Source organism: Oryzias latipes, chromosome 9 (assembly GCF_002234675.1).
Source record: "Oryzias latipes chromosome 9, ASM223467v1".
Lineage (NCBI taxonomy): Eukaryota > Metazoa > Chordata > Actinopteri > Beloniformes > Adrianichthyidae > Oryzias > Oryzias latipes.
This window is the reverse complement of record NC_019867.2, coordinates 25,032,770-25,044,932: the sequence shown is the minus strand read 5'-3', so window position 1 is coordinate 25,044,932 and position 12,163 is coordinate 25,032,770. Positions and strand designations below refer to the sequence as shown.

The 12,163-nt window shown below is 42.2% G+C and overlaps 2 protein-coding genes across 2 annotated transcripts; one reads left to right on the top strand and one right to left on the bottom strand.

Annotated features, from left to right (window-relative positions):
- The first annotated feature begins 912 nt into the window (after positions 1–912).
- Positions 913–4,279, top strand: LOC101157865 (cholesterol 25-hydroxylase-like protein). The gene is made up of 2 exons (XM_004072755.4): positions 913–1,602; positions 2,707–4,279. Exons 1-2 carry the CDS (start codon positions 1,163–1,165, stop codon positions 3,098–3,100), a joined length of 834 nt encoding a protein of 277 aa, XP_004072803.1. The 5' UTR covers positions 913–1,162; the 3' UTR covers positions 3,101–4,279.
- Positions 4,280–7,320: 3,041 nt separating this feature from the next.
- On the bottom strand, positions 7,321–11,531 carry bmp10 (bone morphogenetic protein 10). Its single transcript, XM_004072871.3, has 2 exons — positions 10,412–11,531; positions 7,321–10,148 (listed from the first exon to the last, which is right to left on the bottom strand). Exons 1-2 carry the CDS (start codon positions 10,818–10,820, stop codon positions 9,091–9,093), a joined length of 1,467 nt encoding a protein of 488 aa, XP_004072919.1. The 5' UTR covers positions 10,821–11,531; the 3' UTR covers positions 7,321–9,090.
- Between the last annotated feature and the right edge of the window lie 632 nt (positions 11,532–12,163).

Here is a 12,163-nt window from a genome sequence, read left to right as displayed (position 1 = left end):
TTGTGTCAATCCTATCATAGTCAAATTGCTTTCTCCTTTTTTCTGGTTAGTTTGGGGAGTACCCCATAAAAAGCTGAGGATGAGTCAATCGGGAGTTTTTGGCATCGTGGGACTGTTGAAAGATCCTGACATCTGAAATGCTGTTTCAACAGAAGCTTTCTCTGAATGTCTGGTTCGTACAAAAGTGATGCACATTTCAAAGACCTACAGTTCACAGTGTCACAGTTCTGGCATCTGCTTCTTTTTAAATTTGGATACAGAAAGACTGACTTTATGGGTGAAATGTTATTGCACTGAATTAAACAATAAATAAATTGTGGAGGAAAAGGCTCTTTAGATGAAGCGTTAATGTTATGTTCTGTGAAACTTCTGTGACTTGAGAGGCTCCTATTTTCAATCCCACTGAAAGTTTGAGGATTTCTTCTTTTTAAGACTCTATAAGTGTGTTTCAAACACATAGCACCTAAAACCCACCAATGCATTGACTGTGTTAATAAAAAGTGCGGGCAGGAGTTTGGCACTGGTCTTGGCACTGGTCTTGTTAAAGGGAAATAATTCCCCACACATGTTAGACCCAAATTACACAATAAACTACAAAGTAGTGTTTTTAATTATATATTTAATTAATTATACATGTCCTTCATTATGACAAAAATAAGCTCAAAACATCCAAAACAGGATTTTTATCGGATTGGGACTTTAAAAACAGTTGGCTTATTTTTAACTGGAGTTTTAGGTGTGTTCAAATCTGAATTAAAGTTTCTCAACACAAAGTTTTTTTTTTTTTTTTTTTTTTTTTAAGTTTTTCCACCCTAGCTGCCAGCTTTAAATAACACCTTTGGGTTGGTCAGTTTCAACATGTTTAGCTTTATATTTTCTGCAAAAAAATCTTTGACCTTTGGTATCAAAACTTCGACCGTTTCATAAAATCCATCTTGCTGGCTGGTCTGTGGGATGGAGCACACAGACTTGAGTCCGGATGATGGCTGCTGTCACCTAAAATCCTGCGCTTACGGAGGAGGATGGAATCCAGAGCCCCTCCCACCGCAGGCCCTTCAACTGCGCGCGGAGTGGCTCCCAGCGGTGTAAACGGCACACCGCTCAGCCTGCGCGCACCAGTACCGCGTGATTTGCGTGGAGATGTAGGTGAGCGAGCGCAGCGATGGACGCAACTTTTGCGGGGACAGGGGCGGCTCCTGCGCCGCTCCTTCAGGGGCTGTGGGAGTACGTGAGAGCGGGTCAGGAGGAGATCCTGCTCTCCCCTTACCTGCCTGCATCCTGCGCCCTCCTGATGCACGTGCTGCTCTGCGCACCCTTCCTCGCTCTTGACGCGCTGGGGAGCGTGTGCCAGCGCGTGCGCTCTTGGAGGATAACTGCAGGCTCGGACCCCCCACCGACCCCCCGGCAGTGGTTGGACTGCTTTTGCAGGATTTTGTGCAGATACGTGACTGTCGTCCTGCCGGCCTCTGCGCTCTTCCAGCGGCTGCGGAGCCCCAGGTTACCGGAGCTGGCTCCGTCATGCTGGCAGCTCTTTGTGGAAGTGTTGGCATGCGTGCTGCTCTTTGATGCCTTTTTCTTTGTATGGCACTACTACATTCACAGGTGAGAGCAGCTTCATCCAGTCAGTACTTTTACATTTTGATGATTTGTTATATGTCCTTTTTTTTTTTTTTACTTAAAGTTAAACCAGTTCTTCTTCCCTGAGGGAAAACAGAAACTGCCATAAAATCAGTTATTATCATGACAGGATCTAAAGATTCTTGAAGATAAAAATAAATGAATAAAAAGGTTTAAAAACATAAAAGAGTTAAAATCCATTACTTTTGTTATAAAAAAAAAATGGTTCCTTTTTTTCTGATGAATTTCTGCTTTTTGTTTTTATTTTTTTCTGAAATAATTTCTACATATTATTTTTTTCTTAACTTTATTCACTTAATCATTTTCATCTCCTCTAAAAGAAAACACAAAAAAGTATTTGATTAACTCTTGTGCTATCCTAGGCACTTTGACATTGGGAGTTGGGTCATCTAGACCCACTAGACAGTGCGCTGAACCTTTTTTCTTCAATGATTTGTAATCTTCACTGGTGTCCATGGATTACATGAAATCTTTCCACCTTTGTCCACCTTTGTCATGGTAGGGATAACACGTCAGTTTAAAGGGGGGGTCATCTAAGATAGCACAAGGGTTAACTGATTATTCTTTTTGTTGCTGTTCTTTAAAATAAAATAAGCGTAGTCACAGATTTCATTTTTGAGGGTAAATTATGTCAAAACTGTTGCACAAATTTTAAACCATATTCTTAACTATATAGAAGTCAGTGTAATTGTTTTATCTGCTCATTTTCTTCAAAATTGTTTTAGTTTTTTCAAATAACATTAGCTGTGGCGCAGAGGTAAAGCGGCTTGGTTCCTCCCTTGCCGGCCCATGTGTCAAAGTGTCTTTGGGCAGGACACTGAACTCCACATTGCTCCTAGTGTTCTAGGGTGCTGTCAGTGTAAGGCAGTGGAGCTGTCAGTCCTTGAATCTGTGTTAGCATGGGTAAATGCGACTTTGAATTCAGCCCCGGGAAGCACTTTGGACCTTCTAAGAAGATTGAAGTATACCCCATTTACCAACATTACAATTGTACCTAAAGTTAAAATAAATCTGTGTTGTGGTGAGCTGTCACAGTTTCAGCTGTCATACCTGTGCGTATCTCCTCAGGATTCCCTGGTTGTACCGCAGCATCCACAAGGCGCATCATCAGCATCGCAACCCCTTTGCGCTCGCAGCGCAGGACGCCAGCTCAGCAGAGCTGCTGTCGCTGCTGCTGCTGTCGCTGAGCTGTGCCTGGCTGCTGGGCTGCCATCCTCTCAGCGAAGTCATCTTCCACCTGCTCAACAGCTGGCTGGCAGTGGAGGACCACTGTGGGTACAACTTGCCCTTGGCTTCACACAGACTGTTTCCCTTTCTCGGCGGTGCCCCCCATCACCAAACCCATCATAAAATCAAATGCTTTAACTACGCTCCCTACTTCACTCATTGGGATCATCTCTTTGGCACTTACCGTCCACCCGTGCTGGATCCCAGAGAAAGTCGGGAATGTCGCGCACAGTAAAGGAAAGATTCCTACTTTCTGGATAAGATGAAGTGCATTTGCTGCAGGTCGCATGTTTTTCCTGTACTCTGTCTGACTGCATCAAGACACTTTTAAGAGGTTCTCTCCATCTAACTGAATTATTGGAATAGGAAACTCAAAGGTAGAACCCAGTAGTCTTTTAGGAGGAGTGATTCCAAGTCTCGGCTGCTTGTTTTCCTAACAGCACCGAATTACAGTGCAGCGATACGTGGAAAACTACCCACATTTGAGCAGCTGATAAACTCTTTATAAACTTTGTGTGTGTGTGGTTGCCAAAAGTTTGATCTCACATCACAAGTCAACAAATGTGACAGCAGATCCAGCACAGTCCAAGTCCTGAACTTAAACAACCAGCTCCTGCCATCCTGGATTCAGGAGAGGGTTCAGAAGAGACATAAGCAAAGGATGGAAGCCAAAATGAAAACAGCCAGTTCAGTAAACACTACACTTGTCTGGGTTAACTGTGAAACACCAAACCATCCTTGTTCAGTGTTTATAACATTAGCTCTGTGAACCATCTAGGTACCAGAGAAGCAAAGATGGTGGTCTGGTAGGTCGGAGAGCAACATTTAAAATGACAAAATCTGAACAGAGATAGAACAAAAAAAAAGGTTTTAAACATCAGAGTCAGCACTCCGGAGACTCTGACTTGTTCTTAGCTATGGCTAATGAATCCAAAATGCTAATGAATCCTAATGAATCCAAAATGCGGAGAGTTGCGATCAAAACATAATAAAAAACAACCAACATTGCCTAATTACATGTGGAATCCGCTGTTTGCACACAAAGAGATATTTTTATCATTTGCATATGAACAGATGTACTTACTTTTTTAGCTTTGCTTTCTTGCATTTGTAAAATGATAACCGTAGAAAAACTTCTCAGAAATGCTGATTTAAATTGGACAAAGAAGACTGTCAGATTATTTCTTCAACATTCAACATTACCTCATGAAGCAACACATACAGGTTTTACATATCCAAACATTCTCTCTGACCAACAAATGTTGCCCTGTATACAGTTCAGTGTACTTTCTGTTGCATTTGCTGCACTTTTCTTGTGTATGTGTGTGTGTTTTTGACTTCCATGGGAAAATAAACAAAAGCAGGACACAGACCTAGAGTTTTATTGTCTGTGCCTCTCTGCTGTCGTCAGTAATTTGTCAGGCCTGGGCCTCCGGCCACCTCTGTTACATTGCGAACTGGCTCCACGGGTCATTGTACTGAGCGATCAGCACCACATGTTTGCAAAAATGAGGCTCTTCTGGTTTGGTTTTTTGATGCTGAAGTCTTGTTTACTACTGATTGTCACCTGCAGCATGAGTGAGTGAAGATGGTGCCAGAAACTTTGTAGCAGCATCTGAACTACAAGCTGCTCTCATTGCTTGCAAAAGCGTTAAATAAGAGCATGGAGTTGCTCAAGTTTCATCTCAGACTCCTGGTTTCCCGCAGATCGTATGTCACAAACTGGCCTACAGGGGCCAGATTCATAAAGGAGAGATTTAGTGTTGAGGAGAAAATTCACAGCCCACAAAAATACCTCCAGAAGGAGGAATTTATCTTTTGCAGACACAAAAGATGAGACAACTGGTGTTTTAGTTCATAAGAGGGCATACTCACATTCAGGACCAGATAATAACTGGGTTACTTTTTCCCTACTATTATTATTATATGACGGGAAAACCCAGAGTTCTTCCTGTTACGATGAAGGACCAGCTCACAAAAGGAACAGGAAACACGGACAGAGGAGATCAGTCCTTCCTGGACGGAATCCTTATGAAAAACATCTGTGCTGAAAAAGAGAAAGTCAGAGGACAAATAGGGCACTCGGCTTCCTGTGAACAGTTTCTCAGAGAGATTAATTTCCCCGCATAACCCTAGAAGCAGCAGATATCTGACAGGTAGGTGCCTGCCTGGAACAACTAATGGCTTATTCACGGTTGAGCACAATTACAATAAGGAAGGCTGAAACGTTTTGCTGGCTTTTTTTAAAGCCTTTCTTTTTTTTAGTTCTTTCGTTACGTAATATGCACCATTTAGACATACAGATGCTTTCTATTATGGGCTATTTTGGAGAAACGTTTCACAGGACCACATGAGAATTGCTCAACACTCCTCTTAGGGGGAGTGTTGTGACCCTGAGCATGAATGTAAAACAGGAAACTGTGCTTCATGGGTTGCTAAGGGATTTGTAAAACTCCAGTACCTGACGTGACACCGCCAAGCCTCTGTCTGTGAACGTGTGCTTTGGCGTGCACTCGCCCAACCTCTGACGTGGGGTCTGTAATAAGGCCTGATTGTTTCCGCTTTTGGTCACATTGTTTATCATTTCCATCTCTCCACCACCCAGCGCACATCTCTCTATTAAAACTTTGAAAAGCTTTGAATGATCTCCACATGAAGTCCTCTTGTTGTGTACTTTAGAAATTTAATGAACGCTCATAATTGTAGCAGTAAATGCTTTCATTAAGATCCTTTTGGCATGTAAAAAAACAAAAGCTGAAGCCTTCCAGTTGTCATTACCATCCAAGCACGCACAAAAAAGGTCATTTTTTCTTTTACATATTTGACAAAGGCCAGATACATTTTTCCTGTGACTTTCTGTAAATAACCAATTAGTGAGCTTTACATAGCTGAGTTGGGGTGCTGTTTAAAGCACCATGGTCTTTGCACTCTAGTCAGTTACTATTTTTAGACCAACTCTGTTATTTCTTATAGGGGAGGTCACAGATCTGTTGGAGAACTGAAACATCTCAGTGCACTTGTCACTGCAGGACTCTTTCCAAATATTCTTCTTCTTTTTTTTTGAAGAATTATGAGAAGAAAAAAAAAGAATCTGTTTATAAACACACTGAAATGCAATAGAAGTATGGTGTAACTGCGCAGTCGCCTGGCTGAGCCTCAGATTGACACTGAAAACCTTAATGAGGTTAAATTTACTTTATTTAAAAAAAATCATTGCCAACAGTTTTGTGTTCTGTTGGCAGAAAATAGTAAAAAAAACACAGTTTTTACTTTTTTTTCGTTACCTTTTGCAACTCTTAACAACATCTGATGTAATCCAGTACAGCAGCTTTACCATGAGAAAATCCTTCCAAGTTTATACTTTTTGTATTTTAACTTCATTCTTAAAATGCAAAGTGCTAATAAATCAAAATTTGAACCCCCTTTTTTTAATTAAAAAATGGAAGCATTTTAGAAAAAAAGTGCTGAGCTCTGAAAATTAATGTATTGGAGGCTAAAATCAATTCACTCAGATTTACATAAAAAAGGCAGATTTATGAAGTCGCCGTAAACACGTTTCCCGTAAATTACGGAGCATTTGTAAACAAGAGAAGTAAGTGCATGGAAAGTCATACCAAACATTTGTTTTACAGCCAAATAACGTGAACGTGAACTATCAACTAATAACTATCAATGTTTTGTTTGTGGCTTTTGGGTTTTGGGGTTTTTGGTCTTCACCTCTGGTTCTAGAATCTCTCACCCTACTTTTTTCAGCTGTAAAATAAATAATAACTTATGAAATTCCAAACAATAAAAAGAAGAATTGATGGCAGAATAATGTTAATCAGTATGCTTACTCCTTGATTTTTTTATGCTTCCTCTTGACAAACAGGCATTTTGTAAAAAAAAAAAAAAAAAATCCCTGCACCTAATTTATCATCAGGTCATTCTTTGCTCACTAGGGGGCATTCCTCTGCTTTTTCCCATGGTTTTCTGTTTGTGCGTAAAGTCTGACCCTTGAGCTGATAGCAATGGAATGAAGGATCAGAATGGAAGCAGTGCGTTATGTCACAACTCTGATGGCTTTTCCAACAAGCGGAAATCAAAACTGACGACAAATGAAAATTTTACCGATGGCTTTCTAAAAAATGCAATACAATGCATGCAATTTTTGAATATGCAAAAATCAGTGAAGCATTGGAGCTGAAAGTGTGCCTTCAGATGTAAATAGTTGAGATAATTCCCAACTCAACTCACATGACCAAACCTTCACACTTAAAAAAGGACAATCAGATTTATTTCCTCATCATTTTTGCTTTTAATTGATTTCAAAAACCATTGCTAATTTTTTTCCCAACAAAATAATCTTTATGCTGCAAAAGCATTGTCATTGTTACAAAACTAACTCTATGCTAACTTACACATCTACATATGTATATTTAGTCTTTTACTCTGTTGTAAAAAGTAATAAATTAGAACAATAAATAGTCTTTTATTTGACACAAGCAGCAGAGGTATCAAAAGGCTTATAACCAAGGAGAATATTTCCTCAATGTATTTGTAAGGCAACTCTGCGGCCCTTTTTCAGCCCTATAGACAAAAATGTTCCAAAAAGCCAATGTTATTCCATAGCATTGATGGATGACTTTGTTGAAGAAACGGTGGGGGCAGAAAGTGCAAGGTCAGCCAACTGAAACACTTGCCCAAGAATGTGGACAACTCCTGTCTCCTCTCCCCACACCCCCATCCAGCCACATCAAAACGTGTCCTGAATGACTTCAAGTCCTCCAAGCATGAATGGTGGCATACATGTTTCTCAACCCCCAACACCTCTCTATCTCTGTAACTCAGGGGAGTGGAGAAGAGGCATGTGAAGTGGGAAACAGGGTTGAGTCAGATAACCCGTGCTCCAGGGCCCATGCACAGCGCTCACGTATCAGGGGGTTGCAGGAGCCGGGCCTGGAGAGTTCATGGCTTTTTCAGGTTGCCTTAGGGAGGTCATTTCACTGCACTGAGGCACATGCAGTGCTGATTAGTGTTTGCATTGAGCGGGCAGGCCAGAGATAAGAGAAGAGGAAGGGGAAAAGAGACGGGGAGGATCCACAGTTCCCATCAGGCTGCACAAATGGACAAATCTGTTTTTCAGAAAATCTTGTCTTTCTTGTCCTGTTGGCACGACATCATCTTGAGATCATTTTTTTTTATCAAATATGCTGTTTAGCTCAACTTTTCCCCAAATTACAACTAATCCTCAACATTTTCACAGAAAGCTCTTTGCCTTTTAGAGTTAAATGCTTCCATCAGTTTTTCATTCTAAATTACACAACTTGAAGTGCATACAGTTTTGTCAATCGTGAATAATGCTACGCTCACACTGGGCGTTCAAGCGAACACTTCCAATGAAAAGTCTTTGTAAACGCAAGTATCTGTGCGTTTTGGGCTTCCACATTTAAAACTCTCACATTCACACGTCGCTACACTAGTTTTTGAGTCAGTTCTCAGGCTTTACATATATAAGGTGCTGTCATTGAATGCGCGCTGAAAGCTAAACAAGTTGAACTTTGACCAATCAGGGACTCTGCTTTGTAGTGATGTTTGGTTGGGTTAACTCTGAAGCTAAATACACACTAGGTGTGTGTGGCTTGCTGAAGAATGTGCTTTTAGCATACAGAATTCACACTGGACTGTTGCTACCCGATACAAGCGCATCTATTTTTACAGCTGGAGGAGGCTTGGTGCGAAATGTCGAAGCGGGGAAAATCTCGCAAATCTTGCTCCTGTCTTTTTTTTACAGCTCTATTCTGATATATGAAAGACTTGGAGTCATAGATTTTCGGCCAGGCACAAACTGCAGTTATTAATTTCTCTTTTGTGATTGATTTCCAAATGGCTGACACCTCCATGTATTGAAAAGGTCAAAGTTCAACTGGGTTAACTTTCAGCATACTTTCAATTACCCCACATTTTGTATGTAGAGCCCAAAGACACACTCAAAATCTTGCGTGGCTACATGTGAACCCAAGAGTTTTGAACACTGGAGCCTAAAACCCACACATGCATGTGTTTACATAGACTTTTTTATTGGAAGCGCTCGCTTGAACACTCGATCCCAGTGTGAACGCAGCATCATGGATTCCAACTGTTTTCCCTTCTTTTGTCTGCTTAGTTCATTGGAGCTTATATATAGTTTTGTGTCTTTCCTATTGGGGGTAAGACTGACAGCGTTCAACTCTTTGAGTCCGTGGACTATCTGCAGCCACACTCAGCCACCACCATGCCTTCATACTTGTACTTGTAGGTGACCACCCCTGTTTCGTCTAGATACAGCAGGGAGATGGGGTCCAGTTTGGTGGGCACACAGCATGCTCGCGCTGCCCTCTGCGGACTGTTAATGCTGACCAGTGTCTGAACAATGGCATGCTTTGTAGGGGTGAGATGCTTTGTCAGTGGGTATGAACAAACACCTGTGCACTCAAAGGCATCATAACCGGGAGGTGCCAGAATCCAACTGTCCCAGCCAATGTCCTTGAACTCCACATACAGGGACTGTTTCTTGCAGTGGTTCCCTTTGGCGTTCCTGCGAATGCGAGATGCAGTGTCATAAATCAGGTTTGAGCGCATCTGTATCAGGTCTTCCTCATCTATAGCTTCCTCATCCTCGTCTCCTTCAAGAGCTCCCCATTGGTCATCGCTCTGCTCGACCACATTGGAAGTCTCATGGTTTATCATCTCATTCAGTTCACGTTTATCTTCTCGATGATCCCTGCTTTGGTCATCGGAGAAAACAATCAATAAAGGCTTGTGTTTTTCCTCGGGACTGTTTTCAATCTCCATGTCTCCTTCAGGCACACTCCCATCTTTGCTATTCATCACACTTTTATCATTCTCACTGTTGGCTATGCTGGAAATGTGCACCTCCAACCGGTGTGTAGTGCCACTTTCAGACTTGCGCCAACGCTGAACAGCAGTAGTTAGGTCGAAGGCCTCCCAGCCATTATCTGTCCCATAAACCTGTCGGGAAGCTAGCTCCACCAGCTCCACCCGCTCTGTCCTTTCCTGCACCAGTCCGAACGCATCTCCTCGTGTGGCCTTCACATCAGTCATGTTCTCCGTCCAATCCTGCGACTCCACCTCATAGATGGTGACCTTTCGGTCAACACCGGCATAGAGGTGACGGTCAGTCTGGACAAGAGTGTAGAGACGAAGTTCAGCCGCTATAACGTGCTCATGATGGGGGACTGATACATTGAAAAGGAGTGGGTGGCGCCTCACTCCCTCGACACCCACGATGCTTGGGTTTGAATCTGATCAGAGACAAACAGAGTGTTAGACAAACCTTTTTTTTTTTAAATTCAATATATTGCAAACAAAAGAGTGTGAATTCTACCATTCAGCATCCACAAACTATGTCAAAAGTCAAAAATTAACATCTGATAGAATTTTGTGGAGCAATTACTTCTATATTTCAGGACTCAAAATGTTAAATAATGAATATGAAACAAGACAAAGAAGTTTTATCATCTGTCTGTGCTTATCTGGGGCAGTATAGGTTTGAGGTGAGCTATACCTTCGTTCTTAAAGCTGCGGATGATGTTGGCGGTGGGCATGGCACTATGGTCATTAGCAAAACGGTTATAAAGTTCCATCATATATTCAGGTGGTTCTTCTCGTGTACTCCCTGGAGGCAAAGCCGGGGGGCCCAAACCCGACAGGTTGAAAGTGCGCAAAAACTGTGTCTTCAGGTTCTGCAGCAGGTTTTGCATGTCAACGTTGTTTTCCTGCTCCAAAATGGACGGGTCCACCACTCCTCCATGCCCGTCCCCCAGACCCGGAGCAGGACGAATCCTCTGATGAGTCGGCGAAATAGGGCTGCTATGTCCACGGAGAGGCACCTGGAGCAGCAGGAGGCAAATCAGCAAGAACACAATCTTGGAGGTGCAAATGGTTCCCAGTTCAGAGCCCCAAATGCTCGCCATGGGAGAAACAATCCGCAGCAGTCTAGTTTATGCCCTCTGGGGTGGTGGATGGGTGAGCTCATGCAACAAGAAGAAGTACTGACTTTTTGTTTGCTAAAATCCAAAAGTTTTGTGAGCTGTAGGTCAGTTTATGTGGAAGCGGCTGCATTCCTGTTGACCCAAGCGATGTAAGCTCCTCTCCAGGCGTGTAGTGTCCTGGTGCCCTCCTCCAGATCTCACAGCATTTATTTTCATGCACACTTTTTGAAGTTATTTGCAGCAGGGCAGCGATTCCGGTGGCAGGGTGGCCGAGGCTTGTCTTTGTCTGTTCGACTCATCTCTCTTGTGTCCTCTCCTCAGTCAGTCTCTCTGTGGTCTGCTCTTTCTTCCCAGCCTTGTCTTTCTGTCCCTTATCTATGATATGGTGGGCTCTGCATTGCTCAGTGCTTATGGTCTCCTTGGGGTGTGTATGTGTGTGCGTGCGTGCGTGCCTTCTTTTTAACTCTCTGTGATGCGCATGAGCATGTGCGTTATCTCACAACTTCCTTAATGAGGATTTTGTAAACACTGTCCTGCAGCCTCTTCCTTGTGGACGGGTTATTTTGTTTGGGTGGGTTACTTTTCATTTGTTTATTTGCTTTGGAAATGGGGAAGTTATGCCAGCGCTTTCTAGGCATAATTGAGCATCCCTTTTTGAAAAAAAAAACAAAAAAAAACACACTTCTGGTTTGTTGATTTTCTAGAATGTCGCAGGACACATTTTTCTGGCAACTAGAATCAGAGCCATTGAGGTGTAAGGCCTTGAGTCTGTACAACATTTAGAGGTGCGTATGAGATGTTAAGGAGAGTGCAAAGTCTGCAAAGTTTTGGTTTGAAACCTTCTCCAGCTAGTTATAATCACTGTGTTGGAAACAGAATTTTCTGCCACAGCAGACCTCTTCGCAGAAATGAGGAGAGGCGAGGATGTGTAATGCAAGACATGAGGCACCTTCACAAGCTTTCATCGTAGAGCAGACAAAGCTTCCAGGAGACATTCCTCTCAATTTCAGAAACAGCAAGAAGTCAAAGGTGAAGCCTACAGAAAGCCTGCGAAACAAGAAGATTTTCACCACCTAACAATGTTTGACATGTAAAAAAAAGTAGTTTACCTTTTTTCACTTCTGATGTTTTATTTATCAAGCCATAATAAAAAACACACCAGACCTATGGCTTTTTTGAAAACTAGGAAATGTAAAATAAAGGAGATTGGATTTCTGCATTTTGAACTCAGGTAAAACGCACAAGCAGTATGGAAAGAATAAAAATCATCTTTGAATTCACTGATTTACTACCTTAATTTCTGCTTGGTTGATTAAAATTGAGAT

Coding starts and splice junctions, on each gene's coding strand:
- LOC101157865 (XM_004072755.4), top strand. CDS start 1,163: ATGGACGCAACTTTTGCGGGGACAGGGGCGGCTCCTGCGCCGCTCCTT. Junction 1,603..2,706: donor TGGCACTACTACATTCACAG/GTGAGAGCAGCT, acceptor GTATCTCCTCAG/GATTCCCTGGTTGTACCGCA.
- bmp10 (XM_004072871.3), bottom strand. CDS start 10,820: ATGGCGAGCATTTGGGGCTCTGAACTGGGAACCATTTGCACCTCCAAG. Junction 10,149..10,411: donor CCGCAGCTTTAAGAACGAAG/GTATAGCTCACC, acceptor GTCTCTGATCAG/ATTCAAACCCAAGCATCGTG.